At 41.9% G+C, this 25,161-nt stretch overlaps 1 protein-coding gene across 2 annotated transcripts in view; it reads left to right on the top strand.

Moving 5' to 3' along the window:
- The first annotated feature begins 12,474 nt into the window (after nucleotides 1-12,474).
- The window catches only part of LOC140211256 (NUAK family SNF1-like kinase 1), an 88,346-nt gene continuing 75,659 nt past the window's right edge, over nucleotides 12,475-25,161 (top strand). For both annotated transcript variants that reach the window (XM_072280933.1, XM_072280931.1), the window contains exon 1: nucleotides 12,475-13,176. In XM_072280933.1, the coding sequence (XP_072137034.1) occupies nucleotides 12,976-13,176 (201 nt within the window). In that variant the 5' untranslated portion in view covers nucleotides 12,475-12,975. The remainder of the gene's footprint in view (nucleotides 13,177-25,161) is intronic.

Here is a 25,161-nt window from a genome sequence, read left to right as displayed (position 1 = left end):
GGATGAGGTTTTGGTGTTGATGTGCAGTGCCCTTTTTCCTCCAAACATAGCGGTGTGCATTTCTGCCAAAAAGTTCAACCTTTGTCTCATCTGTCCACAGAATATTGTCCCAGCAGCATTGTGGAACATCCAGTTAGTCTCTGCAAATTTGAAATGTACAGCAATACTTTTTTTGGAGAGCAGTGGTTTCCTCCATGGTGTCTTTCCATGAGCATCATTCTTGTTCAGTGTTTTTCTTGACTGGACACGTGAACAGAGACTTTAGAAAGTTCTAGAGATCTCTGCAGCTCTTCTGCTGTTATCCTTGGGGTTTTTTTTCGCCTCCTTCAGCATTGTGCATTGTACTCTTGGTGTGATCTTTGCAGGGCTCCCACTCTTCAGGGGAGTGGCAACAGTCCAGAATTTCCACCATTTAGAGACAGTTTCTCTCACTGTAGACTGATGAACACTCAGGTCTTTAGAAACACTTTTGTAGCCTTTTCCAGCTTTATGCATCTCTACAATGCTTCTTCTAAGGTTCTTTGAATGTTGTTTTGATCGAGGCATGGTGCACATAAACAGAACTTTGTTGACAAGAGCAGACTTTGTCAGTGACTTTGTGTGTCTTTTTTAAAGGGCAGGGCAGCTCTACAGCCCACACATCCAATCTCATCTCATTGATTGCAACACCTGACTCCAAATAGCTTTTGTAGAAGACATTACTCCAGTGGTTCATATACTTTCTTGAACCACGACTGTGATTGTTTACATGGTGTACTCAGTAATGATGATAAGAAAAACAATTGTTTGTGTGCTATTAGTTAAGGCAGATTGTGTTGTCTATTATTGTGACTTAGATGAAGATATGATACAGTTATGATAACTACCATAATACCATTATGAGAAATGATAATGAAATCCAGGTTGGGTATCCCTTATCCGAAACTCCAAAATCTGAAATTTTCTTAAGCATTGTCATGACATCTCAAATGGAAAATCCCACAAGGCACTGTAAAGGTCCCCAGGCTCTGCACATCACAGACAGTTCTGAGAAGTGACTCATATGTGTCATAAACATATGTTACTGAAAAATAGAAAAAAGCACTACATAAGATGGTACAATGAAGATTTGGATTGTGTAGTGAAAGAGTGGATTCATCAGTGTTGGAGTGAATGTATGCCGCTTAATGGTATGCTGATCATAAAACAAGCAAAGATCTATCACGACGAACTGATAATTGAAGGTATTTTTGGATATTCAGCAGGTTGGTTGCAGAGATTTAAGAAAAGTTACGGCATTAAAATTTTAAAGATTTTAAAAGTTTTTAAGTGTCTACTGATCACAAAGCAGCAGAAAAATTCATTGATGAGCTTGTGAAGATCATCACAGATGAAAAGCTAGTACTAGAACAAGTCTACAATTCTGATAGTTTTTATACCTTACACAAAACCTTAAAAAAAAGTAAAATACAAATACTGTAACTTTTTACCGAAAACATGACATCACAGGTGGAGACTGAAAGCCTGCCATTGTTAGTTGTCAGCTCTTATTCTCCCAATGGTGTTGTGCTGCTTTTGTTACCCTGCACACATCATTATACTGATGGTATGTAATCATCTTTACTGTACAAGTATAAGAAAGGCTGCTTACTGGCAGCACATAAATTCAGAGTTGGAAATGATGCGATCCAAAGCTATCTCATTATATATTCAAAAATCTGAAAAAAATCCCAAATCTGAAACACTTCCGGCCCCATGCATTTTCAGATAAGGGGTACTCAACATGCGTCATTTCTCAGGAAATGCTCTGCTGTTCCAGGCCTGAAGCCGTGGTGTTGCCCATTTACAGTCACCTGTGAGAGAGGAGTCAGAGTTGATGCAGGCGGTGTGGCACTGTATCCAAGCTGCCCCCAGTGCTCACTCAGCACAGCACAAGCTGTATTGTGTTCAACTATAGACTGCTGCAACATTCGTGGATTTAGGGCCTTGGGCTACATTTTTTTGTGTGACTGTATTTTACTAATACCTTATACGTGCTTGCTGTTTTATGTGTATTATATGTGCCTTGTGCTGTGTATGACTGTGTTTTGCACCTTGGCCCTGGAGTAACACTGTTTTGTTTGGATGTATTCATGGTTATTCAAATGTGGTTGAATGACAATCGAACTTGAAATTGCTGCTCCAGGTCAGTCCTTGCTGGTAATATTAAAATCATGCTAGAAACTAAAAACCTCATCAACCAATTTTTGTATTTGAAAAGGAATATTTGATATAGAAAACCAAGTAGGCCATTCATGTCCGATCCACTATAGTATAAAACCATGACCACATTCTCAAACCCTTAATTATACCTCATTCATCATTGTCACTTTAACATTTCCCTTGACGCTACGCCACCATTTCATTGTTCTGTACTCATTATTGTGTTTATTGTTACATTTATTATTACCAGTACTGTATACGGTTTACTCCGTAAGCCTCACGTGAGCAGGGAATTTCCTTGCACCCTGGTGTACATAATAAAGTAATCTGAACCTGAACTTGGCTGATCTATTACCTCAGCAGCATTTTCCTGCACTACATATCCCTCTTGTTGTGTATTTATTGTACTATTTCAGTAATATTTTAAATATATTGTTTAATTAAGCATTCCTGTTTATTTAAATAATTAATTATGGATTATATGTAAAAGTATATGAACTGCATACAGTACATCATGACACTACCATATGATATGTGCCTTGCTTAAAGTAAAAACAAAGTGGACTCACATTCCCGGCTCCCTTGTTTTCCTTTCAATTAGTTTATATGTTTTGGACTTAGAACCATAGAACCATAGAACATTACAGCACAGAAACAGGCCTTATGGCCCTTCTTGGCTGTGCTGAACCATTTTTCTGCCTAGTCCCACTGACCTGCACCTGGACCATATCCCTCCATACACCTCTCATCCATGTACCTGTCCAAGTTTTTCCTAAATGTTAAAAGTGAGCCCGCATTTACCTCTTCATCTGGCAGCTCATTCCACACTCCCACCACTCTCTGTGTGAAGAAGCTCCCCCTAATGTTCCCTTTAAACTTTTCTCCCTTCACCCTTAACCCATGTCCTCTGGTTTTTTTTCTCCCCTAGCCTCAGTGGAAAAAGCCTGCTTACATTCACTCTATCTATACTCATCATAATTTTATATACCTCTATCAAATCTCCCCTCATTCTTCTATTATCTAGGGAATAAAGTCCTAACCTATTCAACTTTTCTCTGTAACTCACTTTCTCAAATCCCAGCAACATCCTTGTAAACTTTCTCCGCACTCTTTCAACCTTATTAATATCCTTCCTGTAATTTGGTGACCAAAACTGCACACAATACTCCAAATTTGGCCTCATCAATGCCTTATACCAGTGGTCCCCAACCACCAGGCCGCAAGGCATGTGCTACTGGGCCGTGAGGAAACGATATGAGTCAGCTGCACCTTTCCTCATTCCCTGTCACGCACTGTTGAACTTGAACGTAGGGTTACCAACTGTCCCGTATTTGCCGGGACATCCTGTATATTGGGCTAAATTGGTCAATTATTTCCCCCACTAAGGTAGAGCGTTCCTATAAAACCTTTCATGCCAAAATGGCGTGAAGCGAAGAAGCAATTACCATTAATTTATATGGGAAAAATTTTTGAGCATTTCCAGACCCAAAAAATAACCTAACAAATCATACCAAATAACACATAAAACCGAAAATAAATAACACTAAAGTAAAGGCATCCATTAGTCTTGCGAGACCATGGATCTGCGCCTGGAAAGTCTTCACTCTCCAGGGTGCAGGCCTGAGCAAGGTTGTATGGAAGACCAGCAGTTGCCCATGCTGCATGTCTCCCCTCTCCACGACAGCAATGTTGTCCAAGGGAAGGGCATTAGGACCCATATAGCTTGACACCAGTGTCGTGGCAGAGCAATGTGTGATTAAGTGCCTTGCTCAAGGACACAACACGTTCCCTCAGCTGGGGCTCGAACTCACGACCTTCAGGTCGCTAGTCCAATGCCTTAACCACTTGGCCACGTGCCCACAAATAACACTAACATATAGTAAAAGCAGGAATGATATGATAAATACACAGCCTATATAAAGTAAAAATAATGTATGTACAGTATAGTCGGGAAGATGAAGGCAAAACCGATTTGTGGGAAAATACCAGCACATACGTGCATGCGCACATCACGCATGTGCACACAAGTGCCCGTGCAAGGCTTCATGGTCATGGTAATCTTTCTTGGGGTAAGGTGTCCCGGGATTTAACTGCTTCTTTTGTCCCTTATTTGGGAGTGAGAACGTTGGCAACCCTAACTGTAAAAGACATGTTGAGGTGAGTTTAACCCTACTTGAACACGCCCCCCCCCACCGGGTCGGCCGGTTCGCAAAAATATTGTCAATATTAAACCGGTCTGCGGTGCAAAAAAGGTTGGGGACCACTGCCTTATACAACCTCACCATAACATTCCAACTCTTATACTCAACACTTTGATTTATAAAGGTCAATGTACCAAAAGCTCTCTTTACAACCCTATCTACCTGTGACGCCACTTTTAGGGAATTTTGTATCTGTATTCCCAGATCCCTCTGTTCTACTGCACTCCTCAGTGCCTTACCATTAACCCTGTATGTTCTACCTTGGTTTATCCTTCCAAAGTGCAATACCTCACACTTGTCAGTATTAAACTCCATCTGCCATTTTTCAGCCCATTTTTCCAGCTGGTCCAAGTCCCTCTGCAGGCTTTGAAAATCTTCCTCACTGTTCACTACACCTCCACTCTTTGTATCATCAGCAAATTTGCTGATCTAACTTACCACATTATCATCCAGATCATTGATATAGATGACAAATAACAATGGACCCAGCACTGATCCCTGTGGCACACCACTAGTCACAGGCCTCCACTCGGAGAAGCAATCCTCTACTACCACTCTTTGGCTTCTTCCACTGAGCCAATGTCTAATCCAATTTACTACCTTTCCATGTATACCTAGTGACTAAATCTTCCTAACTAACCTCTCATGTGGGACCTTGTCAAAGGCCTTACTAAAGTCCATGTAGACAACATCCACTGCCTTCCCTTCATCCACTTTCCATGTAACCTCCTCGAAAAACTCTAATAGATTTGTTAAACATGACCTACCACATACAAAGCCATGTTGACTCTCCCTAATAAGTCCCTGTCTATCCAAATACTTGTAGGTCCTATCACTCAGTACTCCTTCCAATAATTCACCTACTACTGATGTCAAACTTACCGGTCTATAAATTCCCAGATTACTTTTCAATCCTTTTTTAAACAACGGAACAACATGAGCTATTCTCTAATCCTCCAGCACGTCACCGATAGATACCGACATTTTAAATATATCTGCCAGGGCCCCTGCAATTTCAACACTAGTCTCCTTCAAGGCCCGAGGGAATACCCTGACAGGTCCTGGAGATTTATCTACTCTGATTTGCCTCAAGATAGCAAGCACCTCCTCCTCTTCAATCTGTATAGGTTCCCTGACCTCATTACTTGTTTGCCTTATTTCCATTGACTCCATGCCAGTTTCCTTAGTAAATACAGACATAAAAAAAAAACATTTAAGATCTCCCCCATTTGGTTCCATACATAACCGACCACTCTGATCTTCAAGAGGACCAACTTTAACCCTTACTAACCTTTTGCTCTTAATATACCTGTAGAAGCTCTTTGGATTATCCTTCACCTTGACTGCCAAAGCAACCTCATGTCTTCTTTTAGCCCTCCTGATTTCTTTCTTAAGTATTTTTTTGTATTTTTATACTCCTCAAGCACCTTATTTGCTCCCTTTTTCCTACACATGTCATACATCTCTCTTTTCTTCTTTATCAGAGTTCCAATATCCCTTGAGAACCAAGGTTCCTTAATCTTATTCACTGTGCCTTTAATCCTCACAGGAACATACAAACGCTGCACTCTCAAAATTTCTCCTTTGAAGGCTTCCCACTTACCAATCACATCTTTGCCAGAGAACAACCTGTCCCAATCCACACTTTTTAGATCCTTTCTCATTTCTTCAAATTTGGCCTTTTTCCAGTTTAGAACCTCAACCTGAGGACCTGATCTATATTTATCCATGATCAAGTTGAAACTAATGGTGTTATGATCACTAGAACCAAAGTGTTCTCCTACATAAACTTCCGTCACTTGTCCTAACTCGTTTCCTAATAGGAGATCTAATATTGCATCCTCTCTAGTTAGTACCTCTATATATTGATTTAGAAAACTTTCCAGAACACATTTTACAAACTCTAACCCATCTAGACCTTTAACAGTATGGGAGTCCCAATCAATATGTGGAAAATTAAAATCCCCTACTATTACAACTTTATGTTTCCTGCAGTTGTCCGTTATCTCTCTGCAGATTTGCTCCTCCAATTCTCGCTGACAATTGGGTGGTCTATAATACAACCCCATTAATGTGGTCATACCTTTCCTGTTTCTCAGCTCTACTCATATGGCCTCGGTAGACAAGCCCTCTAATCTGTCCTGCCTGAGCACTGCTGTAACATTTTCCCTGACTAGCAATGCCACCCCCCCCCCCACCCTTCATTCCTCTGCCTCTATCACGTCTGAAACATTGGAACCCTGGAACATTCAGCTGCCAGTCCTGCCCCTCCTATAGCCAAGTTTCACTAATGGTTATAATGTCGTAATTCCATGTGTCAATCCACACCCTCAGCTCGTCAGCCTTCCCCACAATATTCCTTGCATTGAAATAGACACACCTCAGAAGATTATTACCACCCCACACAACCCTTCTACTTGTGACTTTGCATGAACTTCTAACATCATTTATTTTCACCCCCGCTCCACTATCTGCTCTGGCACTCTGGTTCCCATCCCACCCCCCTGCAAATCTAGTTTAAACCCTCACCAAAACACTAACAAACCTCCCTGCAAGGATATTGGTCTCATTGCAGTTCAGGTGTAACCCATCTCTCTCGTACAGGTCCCACCTGCCCCAGAAGTTACAAAATATAACACCTCTATAATCTAAAAATCTATCCTTCTGCCTTGAATATTCTCCATAGTTGATCTTTCTCAGTCTTCTTAGTAGAAGATTGCAGAGATTCTAAGTCTTAGACATTCCAGCTGGGGAAACATCGGCTCCATGTTTGCACCTAAATCCCCTTAAGAACTTTGCCCACATCAATGAGATCACCTCTTCTTCCAAAGTATAGGCTCCATCTGCTTATTCTCCCTTCAAACATCAAACCAGCCATGCTAGGAATCAATCTATTAAAGGGTGGCAGCACTCCCTTCATCAAAAATATAACCTTTCTTTGTTGGGGAGATGAGCGCTATTCACATTATTCCAAAATGGTCTCACTAGGACTCTGATAATTGAAACAAGACGTCTCTAGTCTTGTACTGTACTCAAATCTTCTTGAAATCATGGCCAACATACCAATGCCAATGTGCTAACTTTTAGTGATGTGTGTACAAGTACACTGCAGTTCCTGTTAATACCAACACCTTTCAGTCTCTCACCATTTAAAATGTCCTGCCTTTCTATTTTTGAAATGAAAGAGGGAGGCCCATTAAAATCACCTAAGCCATGAAAACAACACAATACAGCTTGTTCTTGTTCTATGTTGATGTGAAAATCCTCCTGGTCCTGAACTATAATTTTGTGGTTTTACTGTAAATCTTGTATGGGATGTCCTATATTGTTTGGGTAAAAAACTGTTTCAGATATAATTTGAGTCATTTAAACTTTGCCCAGTGAAGCAGAGAATGTACGTAACAGATGGTCAAAACTTCCTCAGGATGTAACAGAAAATCTCGGATCACCAGATACAATCTCAAGGATGGTGACATAGAAGGCAACTTAAGTCTTGTTTAAACAGAATACTGGAAGTACCCACAAGCAAATGCCATCAAAGTCAGAAATGACAATAACAAACTTATTGCTTACATAATAAACCAATTATTTCCACTCATTGTAAGGAAGAAATAAAATAAACAGTTAAAAATACTACTTCTTGCTTGTATGTTTTAATAATTACTGATTCTTTGTACTATTGGGCCTTTTAAAATTAATATTATGTTCCTCTGTTCACAGGCTAAAGATGCCAACAAGGTTTACATTTATTATATATCTCTAAATGTTTCCATTAGCTCTTTTAGAGGGAGACTCAGAGTGAACCTCATTGGTCAGTGTAGAGCCAGTTATAATCCAGACAAAATGAGAATGGCAGAGGGCTTCCCTGAAAGGTAAAGGCAAGCAAATTTGGTAGCTTCATAGTCAAAATGGCACTTGCATACAACACTCCGTTAGACGGCATCTTCCAGATTGACCACAGACCCGATTATTTCACTTTTTTAATGTCTGATTGTCATCTTAAGTATGTTTCTGGAACTGGTAGAGCCTGCAATTTACTGTTTGAAGATCGGCTGAGTGATCTAGCACTTTGCTGTCTCTAAGAAGCATTTAATTGGAGAAGGGGAAATATAAGGCTATCAGGCAAGAACTTGGGAGCATGAATTTGGAACAGATGTTCGCAGGGAAATGTACAGAAGAAATGTGGCAAATATTAAGGGGATATTTGTGTGGAGTTCTGCATAGGTACATTCCAATGAGACAGAAAGAATGGTAGAGTACAGGAACCATGGTATACAAAAGCTGTTGTAAATCTAGTCAAGAAGAAAAGAAAAGCTTACGAAAGCTTCAAAAAACTAGGTAATGATAGAGATCTAGAAAACTATAAGGCTGGCAGGAAGAAGCTTAAGAATGAAATTAGGAGAGCCAGAAGGGGCCACGAGAAGGCCTTGGCGGACAGGATTAAGGAAAACCCCAAGGCATTATACAACTATGTGAAGAGCAAGAGGATAAGGCATGACAGAATAGGACCAATCAAGTGTGACAGTGGAAAAGTGTGTATGGAACTGGAGGAGATAGCAGAGGTACTTAATGAGTACTTTGCTTCGGTATTCACTACGGAAAAGGATCTTAGTAATTGTAGGGATGACTTACAGCAGACTGAAAAGCTTGAGCATATAGACATTAAGAAAGAGGATGTGCTGGAGCTTTTGGAAAGCATCAAGTTGGATAAGTCACCAGGACCAGATGAGATGTACCCCAGGCTACTGTGGGAGGTGAGGGAGGAGATTGCTGAGCTTCTGGCGATGATTTTTGCATCAGCAATGAGGATAGGAGAGGTTCCAGAGGATTGAAGGGTTGCAGATGCTGTTCCCTCTTCAAGAAAGGGAGCAGAGATAGCCCAGGAAAGTATAGACCAGTGAGTCTATACTTTCCAGTAAATTGATGGAAAAAGGCAGGATTTATGAACATTTGGAGAGACATAATATGATTAGGAATAGTCAGCATGGCTTTGTCAAAGGCAGGTTGTGCCTTATGAGTCTGATTGAATTTTTTGAGGATGTGACTAAACACATTGATGAAGGTAGAGCAGTAGATGTAGTGTATATGGATTTCAGCAAGGCATTTGATAAGGTACCCCATGCAAGGCTTATTGAGAAAGTAAGGAGGCATGGGATCCAAGGGGACCTTGCTTTCTGGATCCAGAATTGGCTTGCCCACAGAAGGCAAAGAGTGGTTGTAGATGGGTTATTTTCTGCATGGAGGTCAGTCACCAGTGGTGTGCCTCAGGGATCTGTTCTGGGACCCCTAATCTTCGTGATTTTTATAAGTGACCTGGATGAGGAAGTGGATGGATGGGTTAGCAAGTTTACTGATGACACAAAGGTTGAGGGTGTTGTGGATAGTGTGGAGGTCTGTCAGAGGTTACAGCGGGACATTGATAGGATGCAAAACTGGGCTGAGGAGTGGCAGATGGAGTTCAACCCAGATAAGTGGCTCATTTTGGTAGGTCAAATATGATGGCAGAATATAGTATTAATGGTAAGACTCTTGGCAGTGTGGAGGATCAGAGGGATCTTGGGGTCTGAATCCATAGGACACTCAAAGCTGCTGAGCAGGTTGACTCTGTGGTTAAGAAGGCATATGGTGTCTTAGCCTTCATCAATCATAGGATTGAGTTTAGGAGCCAAGAGGTAACATTGCAGTTATATAGGACCCTGGTCAGACCCCACTTGGAGTACTGTGCTCATTTCTGGTCGCCTCACTACAGGAAGGATGTGAAAACTATAAAAAGTGTGCAGAGTAGATTTACAATGATGTTGCCTGGATTGGGGAGCATGCCTTATGAGAACAGGTTGAGTGAACTCGGCCTTTTCTCCATGGAGTGATGAGGATGAGAGGTGACCTGATGGAGGTGTATAAGATGATGAGAGGCATTGATAGTGTGGATAATCAGAGGTTTTTTGCCCAGGCTGAAATGGCTAGCATGAGAGGACATAGTTTTAAGGTACTTGGAAATAGGTACAGAGGAGATGTCAGGGGTAAGTTTTTTACGCAGAGTGGTGAGTGCGTCGAATGGACTTCTGACAACAGTGGTGGAGGTGGATACGATAGGGTCTTTTAAGAGACTCCTGGATAGGTACATGGAGCTTATAAAAATAGAGGGCTATGGGTAACCCTAGGTAATTTCTAAGATAGGGGCATGTTCGGCACAGGTTGATTAGTCATTGTAAATTGTCCTGTGATTGGGTGGGCTTGTGCTGGATGGTGCTGTAGGTTTTCTATGTTTGTAAGAAGAGTCCAGGAAGCGAACGTGAGCTTGAGCTTGAATCCTCAAGGCATTGAATTGGAGAAACTTTGAAATGGGGCATGAGCTGATCTTCACTCCATTTCACCAATTAAAGCAGCAATTGTTCACCGATGAAAATGTCAAGGAAGATTGAATCACCAAAGCGAATGCGGAAGATGAGCGAGAGTTCAGTGCCGACTGCCTTCCTTTGATCGCTGTTTGGATCCCTTCGCTGCCGGAGAAGAGGACTGTCTGGCTACCACTGTGCCTCTGCATTGGAACAGCGACTCTCTCTTCCGATGATGTCAGAAGACGTTACCGAGGTTCTGCGTTTGTGGATTTGGACTGGACAATGGACTTCTTCAGTCTTATGGTTTTTATATTCTATGATTTCAGCTGTTTTCTCTCTTTTTTTGTGCGGGGGGTTTGGGATTAATGTTCTTGCGTTTTGTGCAGGGAAGGGGCATTTGGGGGCTGATGTTCTTGTTGTATCTGTTTTTTTTTGAGTGTGGGGAGGGGATTTGGGGGCTGATGTCCTTGTTGTGTTTTGTGCAGGGTGAAGGGGTTTGGGGAGTTGATAATCACATTGCCATTTTTTGTGTGGGGCTGGGTTTGTTGTTTCTTTTTGTACTGACTTCCATGGTTTTCTTTGTTTTGTGGCTATCTGGAGAAGACAAATTTCAGAGTTGTATATAGCATACATACTTCGATAATAAACTAATCTTTGAACCTTTGAACATTGTTATTTTTGATAATTTTTATTTCAATAATCAAATTTAAGTTCCTTCAAACCATGGATCAGGAGCCCAGTGCTCCTGCTACTAGTCTGATAATGCAACGACCATGCTGTAGTATCCCTGGCCCTATTGCCAAATATACCCTGATAATAAAAGAGAAAAACAAGGCAAAATGATATACCATGGACTAAAGAAAGACTTGTTTGTGTTTAGTGCCTCGGAAAACTTGGGAGTGTTCCAATCAGCCATTTATTTATTTAGAGATACAGTGCAGAGTAGCCCCTTCCAGTCGTTGGAGTTGTGCCAGCCAGCGACCCTGAACAACTCTGACTTAACCCCAACCCAATCACAGGGCAATTTACAATCATCAATCAACCTACCCAGCAGGTCTTTGGACTGTGGGAGGAAACCAGAGCACCCAAAGAAAACCCATGTATTCCACAGGGAGAATGTACAGTGACCCCTTACAGAGTATACCAGCATGAACTCCAAATTCCAAGCCACAGCAACAATAGCGTTTCCCTAGCGGCTATGCTACTGTGGCACCTCAGGGTAAATGAAGTGAAGTTATGGCTTAAAGACACAAACTGCGGGGAGTAAGCAGTACCACTGCAGAGAGCAAAAGAGAATTTTGCAGATTACACTTTTGATTTCCATTCTCCAGTCTCAAGGATGGTCTGACAACACTGATAATCACTTAATTTGCAAGCAGTAAAAACATGATCAATATTAACTAACTCGTGTTGAGCTAACGAAGAGGAAAGTTATAAAAGCAGTCAAACAAAAATGTCTGAACTGTGGAAGACGTATAACTGTACCTCAGGTAGTAAACAGTGTGTAGAGGGAACTTGAGAATTTGTTGAACTGTTGGGTAAATAAGAAAAAAAAGTCCACAAGAAATAGAAGATAAACTGCGACATCAGTAGCTTCTAGAGCACAGCAACGCAAGCATTTAGCGACAGTATTGGGTGGAGAGGCTGAGACTGAAAAAAGGGCGGGACAGAGATCATGAGGCAGATGTGGGAGAGATAACAGAGAGAGAGAGAGAGAGAGAGAGAGAGAGAGAGAGAGAGAGAGAGAGAGGAGGCGGCGGCGGCATAGCAGCGTGTGGTTTTGTCTGGCCGCTGCCAATCTAAGAGGAGCGCTCCGATCACCGGGATAGCTGGAATACTGGAACTGTCTGAAGGCTGATTCATTGAGTTGCTGGCAAATGCGGACGTGCCTGAGAGCTGATTCCCGAATCTTGATAAAGTGAGAGGTGTTGGCTTAAAGCAGGTTTTATTTCACAGGGACTGTTTATCTTCGGGACAATCACAGAAGACTCATGGGCTTCAGATGATCGCGTTTCACCCGAGTCAAATGCGTATAGTTTTAGCTGAGATTCAGAAATGTTTGAATTTTGATCGCAGTGGCGTTTAGGTGGCTTTTAATCCCACACGCGTTGGTTGGTGTCACCCAGCTGCCCACGAAATTCCCAGGAGCATCCCTGTGAAGACAAAGCACTGAATCTTTAGACTTCTTCATCGCGAGCGACCGAGGAGAGCAGATGGTGTGGACATTGTAGCAAGGAAAGTGACAGTGAGATAGGATGGTAACCAGGGAGAGGCATGATTGTCCCGAGGAGCAACTCTGGGATGAAGCACCTGCTGCAGACAGCAAGTTCATAACAAATGTGAAGAAGCACCATCACAAACACAACCTGAAGCACAGATACCAGATCCTGGAAACCCTGGGCAGCGGAGCCTACGGCAAGGTCAGGAAAGCTCTGGAGAGAGTCACTGGAAGGACCGTAAGTAGGACCCGTAAAGTCTTTAGGCAACGTTGCGAATGAAGTCCCTTGTAACCTGATGAGATTTAATGCGTCATAGAGTTCATCTTTCTTTTTGTTAGATTGGAGAAAACTAGTTGGTGAGTTACTCTTTAGGTAGTGTGTTGTCGTTTAATGCAAGCGTTAAAAACACGACTTGCTGAATCAGAATTTTACAGGTTATGAATACAATTAATTCACAGTGGAACCAATGGGGTAATGTTTTAAACAGTAAAGATGCTTATTGTTTCCGAATTAAATATATAAGCGATCTGGTTCCATAGAGATCTGGCTAATGTATTGATGTGAAGAGGAATGAATGACTAATAGAAAGTTAATTGTTTTCTTGGTCTGGTGATATGATTCCTGTTTTGGACGTGTTCCTGGATGAACCTTTATTCCGAGTGGCACATACAGTTCAGCTGATAGGGCTATTGGCTCACAGCTCCAGGGACGAGTGTTTGCATCTTCTCCTTCAGACTCAGTGGGTAACCCCCACCACCCCACCCCACCCCTCAGTGATACAGTTTCCTTCCACAACCAAGGACCTAATCTAGCATTGGTATTAGCTTGCTATTGTCACATGTACCAAGAAACAGTGAGAAGTTTCTCGCATACTATTTATACAGATTGTATCATTACCCAGTGCATTGAGGCAGAACAAGGTAAAACAATCACTATGTAGGATAAAGTGTAAAAGCTACCAAAAAGTACGGCACAGGTAAACTGCAAGACCATAAATAGATAGACTGAGGCCATGAGTCCATCTTATTATAGAAGTGGTCTGTTCAAGAATCTGATGAGAGTGGGGTAGAAACTGTCTTTGAGCCTGGTAGTATGTACATGCTTCCAGGGCTTTTGTATCTTCAGCCCAATGGGTCATGGAGAAAAAGTCTGGAGAAAGTGAGGTTGTTGTTTATGCTGGCTACTTTAGCCATCGAACACTACAGCACAGAAACAGGCTATCTAGTCCATGCATTGATTAAAACTGTTCAGAATCTATGGGGAAATATTGAATTTCTTTAGCCTCCTGAGGAAGTAGAGGCATTGATAACTTTTCTTAGCTGTGACATTAATGTGGTTGGATGACGATAAGCTATTGGTGAAGCTTACTCTAAGAGCTCATAACTCTGAACCTCAACACCACGCACACCACCCACTGCTGAAGTCAATGACTAGCCCTTTTGTTAACATTGAGGGAAAAGTTGTGGTCATGACACTTTGTCACTAATTCTTTATCTCACTCCTGTAATCTGGGTGTCATCTGCAAACTTGTGGATGGGGTTAGAACAGAATCTGGCCACACAGTCCTGAGTGTACAAGGACGGAGTTGAGTAGGGAGCTGAGGAAACAACTTTGCGTAGCACCAGTGTTCAGAATGATCCTAGTGGAGCAGTTGCTGACCATCTTTACTGATTGCTGTCTGTTGGTCAGGGAGTCAAGGATCCAGTTGCAATGGGAGGCATTGACTCCCAGGGTCAGGAATTCGGTTATGAGCCTGCTTCCTGGAATAAGAGTATTTTGAATTGTCAATAGTGTGGAAATAGGATGGTATGACATTCAGAATGGAGCCGATAGGCATGTAAAAGAGGTGAGATTGATTTGTAATAAATTGGGAATGATATTGATGGGATTACTCAGAGACCCAGCATACTGTAGATGGGCTGACAAGCCTCCTGTGTGGTGAGAAATAAAAATATGAAATACTGGATGCAGCAGGTGTTTCAGTGGGGTATGTATGTGGTCGATTTTTGGGAAGCATTCTAGACAATTTTTCCGTATTAAAAGCTACATAAATGCAGGCTGTCATTAGGAATGTAGTTAATACGGGATCATCACTGTAACTTGCTTCCTACTATCGTTACATAGAAGGCCTCAAATTCCTCTGGCTTGTACCTCCTTCACTTTCCCAATCAAACACCAAGATGGTTTAAATATTATATTAATGTTCCATTTTGTTTGGCAGTTGTGTCTAAATTCTCTAATAACAACCTTGAAAAAATATCGTTACTAAGTAGACTGCAGTGATTTTAGAACATTCTGGAGAGCAATTATGAATAAAATCAATAACTCCTGATGTTGCCAACTGTCCTCACATCTGTAAATTAAATTCAAAATAACACCTTTAGTCAAACCTCAGTGGAGTAAACCAAAGTTCACCAGGATCCCGATCGATCCGATCTTTCACAGCTTTATTGTCACTCACGTTCGTATCATTTTGTCAGTTTTCCTGCCTTTCTCCTGAATGCTATGGGGATACTTCATCCATGAGTACACTTACAGGTGTAAGTTCAGTTGTACCAATAATTGGCTCATTGCTGCTCAAGTCAACTAGAAAACTCAAAGTCAGCTTGAAATTGGGCCTCAATATTATTGGAGATTTCCTGTTTACTGAAAGGAAGATATAAAGTTTTTTTTCTTCCAAATACTTCTGTATATGTTTACAGAAATAACAATAAGTACTGTATACAACAAACTCATTCTCTCAGTTATACACGCATGGATTAGTTCATTGCCAATATTATTCAAATTCCAGCATTTCATTTACAAGCAGAATTATGAGAAGGTTGAATAATTAATTAAAAGTCAGTATTAATCAAAGTATCCAAATAACTATCCAGTAATAGATTTACTTACAAAGGCGTTCTGCATTCAATCAAATTTATTAAAGACATGTGATTGCCAGTCAATAACGTGAACATAATCATTATCTTTGTCAACAGGAACTGTATCAAAACATCAAGTGAGGCAAATGTTGGTTAAATTTACCTAAATAAAAAAGGATGAATGCTTCTTAAAGAATAAGCTGGATTTTGAATCAACTCATTTATTTTAGTCTCTCATTACATAAATTGTTAAATAGATAAATTGTTGTATTATTGTCACATGTGCTGAGTGCAGTGAAAAAATGGTCTTGCCTATGATCAATTCATGACAACAGTACAAGGTAAGACAATAAAAGAATGTTGAATAAAGTGTAACAATTACATAAACAGTACAGAGCAGGTAGACAATAAGGTGCAAGATCATAAGGAGGTAAATTGTGAGGTCCAGGGTCCATCTTATTTTTCCAAGGTGCAATCACATCTTATAACAGTGTCCTTGAGCCCAGTGGTGCATCTAATAAATAAATATCTATGTGTTCAATGAAGGGTACTTGGAGATTACGATGACCACACCACAATGCTGTCATTGTTGTGATACAGTTCACAGGACTGGCTTGCAGGGCTTGGCAATGGAGTTACGTTAACCTGCATTCGCAGGGCATTGATGATGATGGGAGATGATTCTGAATGCCATGGCTGGGCATTGCTAAAGATTCTTCAATAGTTTAGCGGTTGAATCCAGTAGATGACAGATGAACAAGCAAAACCTGCTGGAGGAATTCATCAGATCAGGCAGCACCCTCGCCAGCTTGTATCCCTCCCCCAACCTTCTTATTCTGGTTGTTTTCCCCTTCCTTTTCAGTCCTGATAAAGGGTCTCAGCCTGGAACGTCAATTATTCATTTCTCTCCATAGATGCTGCCTGACCTGCTAAGTTCCTCCAGCATTTTGTGTTTGTCCCTCTGGATTTCCAGCATCTGTAGAACTTCTTGTGTGTAGATCACAGATGAATCTTCTGTTATGCCCCTACTTGTGGGTACGTGGCCAAGTGGTTAAGGCATTGGACTAGCGACCTGAAGGTTGTGAGTTCGAGTCCCAGCCGAGGCAACGTGTTGTGTCCTTTAGCAAGGCACTTAATCACACATTGCGCTGCCACGACACCGGTGCCAAGCCTTATGGGTCCTAATGCCCTTCCCTTGGACAAGATTGGTGTCGTGGAGAGGGGAGACTTGCAGCATGGGCAACTGCTGGTCTTTCATACAACCTTGCCCAGGCCTGCGCCCTGGAGAATGAAGACTTTCCAGGCACAGATCCATGGTCTCGCAAGACTAGCGGATGCCGCTACTTAAACACTGGATGCTGGGGAAGCATTAACACAGGGGTCCCCAACCTTTTTTGCACCGCGGACTGGTTTAATATTGACTGGCTGACCAGGGGTGGGGGGGGGGGGTGTTCAAGTAGGGTTAAACTCACCTCAATATGTCTTTTACAGTTAGGGTTGCCAACTTTCTCACTCCCAAGTAAGGGACAAAAGTAGCAGTTGAATCCCGGGACACTTTACCCCAGGAAAGACTACCATGACCATGAAGCCTTGCGCGGGCACCTGTGTGTTCATGATTGACGTGCGCATGCGCGTAGGTGCCGCTCCCCCCGCCACAAATCGGTTTTGTCTACATCTTCCCGACTATACTGTACATACATTATTTCTACTTTATATAGGCTGTGTATTTATCATAACATTTCTGCTTTTACTATATGTTAGTGTTATTTATTTTCGGTTTTATGTGTTATTTGGTATGATTTGTTAGGTTATTTTTTGGGTCTGGGAATGCTCAAAAATTTTTCCCATATAAATTAATGGTAATTGCTTCTTCGCTTCACGCCATTTCGGCACGAAAGGTTTCATAGGAATGCTCTACCTTAGCGGGGGAAATACGGGACAAACCAATTTAGCCCAATAGACGGGATGTCCCAGCTAATACGGGATAGTTGGCAACCCTATGTTCAAGTTCAACAGTGCGTGACTGGGAATGAGGAAAGGTGCAGCGGACTGATATTGTTTCCTCATGGCCCGGTTGCACATGCTGTGTGGCCTGGTACCAGTCCGCAGCCTGGTGGTTGGGAACCGCTGCATTAACAGATCGGGAAGTGCTGCCGAGTTTGCATGTTTTCCCGGCTTTTATAACCATGCTGCTGAAATGATCATCCCGGTTACCATCACAGACAGACAGAGCTGACCCTCCAGGATTAAGTGATGATGCTGTCTGGTTTTGCAGATGTTGAGTGAGAAGTTGTTGTGGTACAACTCAGACAGGTTTTCATTCACCTTCCTATATGCCAATTCACCACCACTTTTGATTTGGCCAACAACAGTGGTGTTGTCAGCAAACTTAACACCACCATTGAGCATATCTAGAAAGAGCGCTGTCACAAGAAAGAACCATCTATCATCATGGACCCCCACCACTGGGCAGGAAGTACAGGAGCTTTGGGTCTCACACCTCCAGTTCAGGAAGAGTTATTACCCTGAAAACATCAGGCACCTGAATCAATGGAGAGAACTTCACCCACCCCAACTCTGAACTGCTTTCACAATCTGCAGACTCACTTTCAAGGAATCTTCAACTCATGGTCTCGGTATGTTCTTTACTTGCACAATTTGTTGTCTTTTGCACTTTGGATGTTTGTCAGTATTTGCTTATGTAGTTTTCATAAATTCAATTGTATTTCTTTATTTTCTGGTAGGTGACTGCAAGAAAATGAATTTCAGTGTAGTATATGCTGAAATATATTCCCTTTGATAACACATTTACTTTGACTTTACCTATGTTTGTAGTAGAACTGACTAGGCCTTATCCTATTGGACATTACTATATGAATATGTTATCCAAGAGATACCAAGCAAATTCAATGCAAAGCATGGAGATCAACAGTCACCTGAAGACAAAGCACTTCTTCATTGTTGGAAAAGTTATAATTGGAGTGGATGCTGTGAGATCATTGGCAATAGTTCCACCTGATGTTCTGACCGGGGCAGACCACGGAAAATACAGGATCATTACTGGTTGGACGAATGATAACTCCTTCAATGTTTGCATTCATAAGTTCTACTTGTTATTTATGATGTCATTTAGAGTATGTGTGTACTTGGCCTCCATTTTGTCAGGGTTCCTTGACGCCTGCCCTGACCCGAGCAGTAATAATGACGAGTTAATCACTACGCTACCGTCGCACCCAATTTTTTTCAAACAGCTTGGGGAAGATGAGCTCAAGTAACCAGCAAAGCTATTTCCTATTACTACTGTAGGGCTGGAATAAGAAATTAAGACTTTATTTTAGATGTTGATCCTCCAATGCTGTAGAACACATGCTTTTTAATTAATATTAGCAACACTTTATTTTAATTGCATGTGATTACTAATTTTAGTTGGTTTATGTTAAGACAATTATTTTGCTGCAAATTTTCATTTATTAGTTGAACATAGCCATACAATTCAAACTGATGTAATTTAAAAAGTTCAAAGTAAAGTAAATTTATTATCAAAGTACATATATGTCACCATACAAATCTGAGATTTATTTTCTTGCAGGCATTCACAGTAAAACATAGAAGTACAAAAGAATCCATGAAAAATTTCACACAAAGACGGACAAACAACCAATGTGCAAAAGAGTACAAACTGTGCAAATATGAGAAACAAATAATAAATAGTAAATAAATAATATTGAGAACATATGTCTTTCAAAGTGAGTCCATAGGTTGTGGAATCGGTTCAGCGTTGAGATGAATGAGGTTATTCATGCCAGTTCAGGAGCCCGATGGTTTTAGGGTAATAGCTGTTCCTGCACCTGTGTTGTGGGACCTCCTACGAGAAGACGGCATGATCTGGATGATGGGGGAACTCGATGATGGATGCTGCTTCCTTATGGCAGAGCTCCTTGTGAATAGTGGAGAGGGCTTTTCTTGTGATGGACTGGGCTGTATCCACTACTTTTGTGGGTTTTTCTATTCTTGGGCACTGATGTTCCCATAACAGGCCATGATGCAACCAGCCAGGATACTCACCACTGTGTATCCTCGAAGTTTCAGATGACATGTTGAATCTGCACAAACCTTAAAGCAGAGTAGCTTCCATGCTTTCTTTGTAAGGGCACTTACATGTGGACACAGGACAGAAATTATAACACCAAGGAATTTGAAGTTGATAACCCTTTCCAGTTCCGATCCTCTAATAGTGATGGGCTTATGGACCTCTAGTGTCCACCTATTGTCAATAATCAGCTCTTTTGTTCTGCTGATGTTGAGTGAGAGGTGGTTGTTGTGGCTCAATTCAACCAGATTTTCAATCTCGCTCCTATATGCCGGAGTGATAGGGCTGAGGAAGGGGAAAACAGAAATAAATCAAAGATAGTATGCAAAAGAGATGATAGAAAGGACAACAGGAATTCTGCAGATGCTGGAAATTCAAGCAACACACATCAAAGTTGCTGGTGAACACAGCAGGCCAGGCAGCATCTGTAGGAAGAGGTGCAGTCGACGTTTCAGGCCGAGACCCTTCATCAGGACTAACTGAAGGAAGAGTGAGTAAGGGATCCCTGCACCTCTTCCTACAGATGCTGCCTGGCCTGCTGCGTTCACCAGCAACTTTGATGTGTGTTGATAGAAAGGACAGGCAGGAGATGAGGCATAATCACAGCCAGTTGGATGAATTACAGGGCAATAGAGGTGTGGTGCAGTTAAAACAGAAAGCAACAAGTACTGGACTGAAAGTGGTGTATTTGAATGCACACAGCATAAGAAATAGAATGGACGATCTTGAAATTCAACTACAGATTGGCAAGTATGAAGTTGTGGCCATCTCTGAAACTTGGCTAAAAGATGGCTGCTATTGGGAGCTGAACGTCCAAGGATATTGGATCAGCAAGTTTGCTGATGATACAAAGATTGGAGGTGTAGTAGACAGTGAGGAAGGTTTTCCGAGCCTGCAGAGGGACTTGGACCAGCTGGAAAAATGGGCTGAAAAATGGCAGATGGAGTTTAATACTGACAAGTGTGAGGTATTGCACATTGGAAGGACAAACCAAGGTAGAACATACAGGGTTAATGGTAAGGCACTGAGAAGTGCAGTGGAACAGAGGGATCTGGGAATGCAGATAGAAAATTCCCTAAAAGTGTCATCACAGATAGATAGGGTCGTAAGGAGAGCTTTTGGTACATTGGCCTTTATTAATCGAAGTATTGAGTATAAGAGCTGGAATGTTATGATGAGGTTGCATAAGGCATTGGTGAGGCCAAATCCGGAGTATTGTGTTCAGTTTTGGTCACCAAATTACAGGAAGGATATAAATAAGGTTGAAAGAGTGCAGAGAAGGTTTACAAGGATGTTGCCGGGACTTGAGAAACTCAGTTACAGAGAAAGGTTGAATAGGTTAGGACTTTATTCCCTGGAGTGTAGAAGAATGAGGGGAGATTTGATAGTGGTATATAAAATTATGATGGGTATAGATAGAGTGAATGCAAGCTGGCTTTTTCCACTGAGGCAAGGGGAGAAAAAAACCAGAGGACATGGGTTAAGGGTGAGGGGGGAAAAGTTTAAGGGGAACATTACGGGGGGCTTCTTCACACAGAGAGTGGTGGGAGTATGGAATGAGCTGCCAGACGAGGTGGTAAATGCGGGTTCTTTTTTAACATTTAAGCATAAATTGGACAGATACATGGATGGGAGGTGTATGGAGGGATATGGTTTCTGTGCAGGTCAGTGGGACTAGGCAGAAAATGGTTCGGCACAGCCAAGAAGGGCCAAAGGGCCTGTTTCTGTGCTGTAGTTTCTATGGTTCTATGGTATGGTTCTATGATATACAGTGTATCGGAAAGATAGGTTAGTAGGCAGAGGGTGTGGTGTGGCTCTGTGTCTGAGAAATAATATTAAATCATTAGAAAGAGATGATATAGGATCAGAAAGTGTAGAGTCTCTGTGGGTTCAGTTAAGAAATGGCAAGGGTAAAAGGACCCTAATAGCAGTTGTATACGGGCCTCTAAACAGCAGCTGGGTTGTGTATTACAACCCAGAGACAGAAAAGTCATATCGGAAGGGAAATTTTCTGGTAATCGGGGATTTTAACATGAAAGTAGATTGGGAAAACCAGGCTAGTAGTGGACTTTGAGAGAGAATTTGTAGACTGTCTAAGGGATGGTTTTTAGAACAGCTTGTTGTTGAGCCCACTAGGGGATCGGTTATGCTGGATTGGGTGTGTACAATGATCTGGAGGTGATAAGAGAGCTTAAGGTTAAGGAACCCTTAGGAAACAGTGATCACAATATGATTGAGTTCACTTAAAATTTGAGAAGGAGAATCTAAATTCCAATGTGTCGATATTTCAGTGGAATAAAGGAAATTACAATGGCGTGAAAGGGGAACTGGCCGAGGTTGACTGGAAAGGGACACTAGCAGGAAGGACAGCAGAGCAGCAATGGCTGGAGTTTCTGTGAAAAATGAGGGAAGCGCAAGACAGATATATTCCAAATAAGAAGAAATTTTCGAATGGAAGAAGGACACTACCATGGCTGATAAGTAAAGTCAGAGCCAAAGTAAAAACAAAAGAGAGGGCATACAAGGAAACCAGAGCTAGTGGGAAGATAGAAGATTGGGAAGAGTTTAAAAACTTGCAGAAGGAAACTAAGAAGGTCATTAGGAAGGAAAAGATGAATTACGAAAGGAAGCTGGCGACTGATATCAAAGAAGATACTAAAAGCTTTTCTAAATATATAAAGGGTAAAAGAGAGTTGAAGGTAGATATAGGACCAATAGAAAATGACGCTGGAGATATTGTAATGGGAGACACAGGGACGGCAGAGGAACTGGATATATATTTTGCATCAGACTTCACAGTGGAAAATATCTGCAGTATACCGGGCATTCAAGAGTGTCAGGGAAGTGAAGTATATGCAGTGAAAATTATGACTGAGAAGGTGCTCAGGAAGCTTAATAGTCTGAGGGTGCAAAATCTCCTGGACCTGATGGAATGCACCCTTGGGTTCTGAAGGATGTAGCTGGAGGGATTGCAGAGGCATTAATGATGATCTTTCAAGAATTGATAGATTCTGGCATTGTACCAGATGACTGGAAAATTGCAAATGTTTCAATTTTCAGGTCTATAGTTTCCTTTCTGCTGCCTCCTGCTATTTAAGAATGGTGGGAGGCAGCAGAAGGGAAACCGTAGACCTGTTAACCTGACATCAGTGGTTGGAAAGTTGTTGGAATCGATTGTTAGGGATGAGATTACGGAATACCTGGAAACACATGACAAGATAGACCAAAGCCAACATGGGTTCCTGAAAGGAATATTATGCCTGACTAACCTACTGCAATTTTTTGAGGAAATTACAGGCAGGGTAGACAAAGGAGGTGCTGTAGATGTGCTGTACTTGCATTTTCAGAAGGCCTTTGACAAGGTGCCGCACATGAGGCTGCAAGATAAGATCCCATGGAATTACAGGGGAGTTACGAGCATGGGTGGAGTATTGGCTGATCGGCAGAAAAAAAGAGTGGGAATGAAGGAATCCTATTCTGGCTGATGGCCTGTTACCAGTGGAGTTCCACAGGAGTCGGTGTTGGGACTGCTGCTTTTTATGATGTATATCAATGATTTTGACAATGGGATTAATGGATTTGTGGCTAAATTTGCTGATGATAGAAAGATAGATGGAGGAGTGGGTAGTGTTGAGAGCCTGCAGTGAGACTTTGATAGTTTAGGGGAATGGGCAAAGAAGTGGCAAATGAAATACAATGTCGGAAAGTGTATGGTCATGTACTGTGGTGGAGGAAATAAACAGGAAGACCATTATTTAGATGGGAAGAGAATTCAAAATGCAAAGATGCAAAGGGACTTGGAGTCCTTGTGCAGGATACCCTAAAGGTTAACTTCCAGGTTGAGTCGGTGGTGAAGAAGGCGAATGCGATTTTGGCATTCATTTCTAGAGTTATAGAATATAAGAACAGGGATGTGATGTTGAGGCTCTATAAGGCACTCGTGAGACCACACCTGGGAGTATTGTGTGCAGTTTTGGGCTCCTTGTTTTAGAAAGGACATACTGACATTGGAGAGGGTTCAGAGAAGATTCACGAGATTGATTTCAGGAATGAAAGGGTTACTGTATGAGGAACGTCTGGCAGCTCTTGGGCTGTATTCCCTGGAGTTCAGGGGAATACGGGGCATCTCATAGAATCATTCCAAATGTTAAAAGGCCTGAACAGATTAGATATGGCAAAGTTATTTCCCATTGTTGGGGAGTCTAGGACAATAGGGCACGACATCAGGATTGAAGGACGTCTATTTAGAACAGAGATGCGGAGAAATTACTTCAATCAGTGGGTGGTAAATCTGTTGAATTTGTTGCCACGAGCAGCTGTGGAGTCCAAGTCATTGGGTGCATTTAAGGCAGAGATAGATAGGTTCTTGATTAGCCAGGGAATCAAAGGGTATGGGGAGAAGGCAGAGGAGTAGGGATGACTGGAAGAATTGGATCAGCCCTGTCTCTCTCTCAGGAGTTTGTGATCACTGATTGGGGTTTGATAACTGTCTCTCTGTCAGGAGTTTGTGATCACTGATTGGGGTTTGATAACTGTCTCTCTGTCAGGAGTTTGTGATCACTGATCGGGGTTTGATTCCTGTCTCTCTCTCAGGAGTTTGTGATCACTGATTGGGGTTTGATAACTGTCTCTCTGTCAGGAGTTTGTGATCACTGATGGGGTTTGATTCCTGTCTCTCTGACAGGATTTGTGATCACTGATTGGGGTTTGATTCCTGTCACTCTTTCTCAGGAGTTTGTGATCACTGATCGGGGTTTGATTCCTGTCTCTGTCAGGAGTTTGTGATCACTGATTGGGGTTTGATTGCTGTCTCTCTCTCTCTCTCAGGAGTTTGTGATCACTGGTCAGGGTTTGATAACTGTCTCTCTCTGTCAGGAGTTTGTGATCACTGGTCAGGGTTTGATAACTGTCTCTCTCTGTCAGGAGTTTGTGATCTCTGATTGGGGTTTGATTCCTGTCTCTCTCTGTCAGGAGTTTCTGATCACTGATTGGGGTTTGATTCTTGTCCCTGTCAGGAGTTTGTGATCACTGATTGGGGTTTGATTCCTGTCTCTCTCTCAGGAATTTGTGATCACTGGTCGGGGTTTGATTGCTGTCTCTCTGTCAGGAGTTTGTGATCACCGATCGGGGTTTGATTGCTGTCTCTCTCTCTCAGGAGTTTGTGATCACTGATCGGGGTTTGATACCTGTCTCTCTCTCTCTGTCAGGAGTTTGTGATCACCGATCGGGGTTTGATTCCTGTCTCTCTCTCTCAGGAGTTTGTGATCACTG

Source organism: Mobula birostris, chromosome 16 (genome assembly GCF_030028105.1).
Source record: "Mobula birostris isolate sMobBir1 chromosome 16, sMobBir1.hap1, whole genome shotgun sequence".
NCBI classification, from domain to species: domain Eukaryota; kingdom Metazoa; phylum Chordata; class Chondrichthyes; order Myliobatiformes; family Myliobatidae; genus Mobula; species Mobula birostris.
Note: the sequence above shows the minus strand (reverse complement) of the source record. Positions and strands in the feature narration are given on the sequence as shown.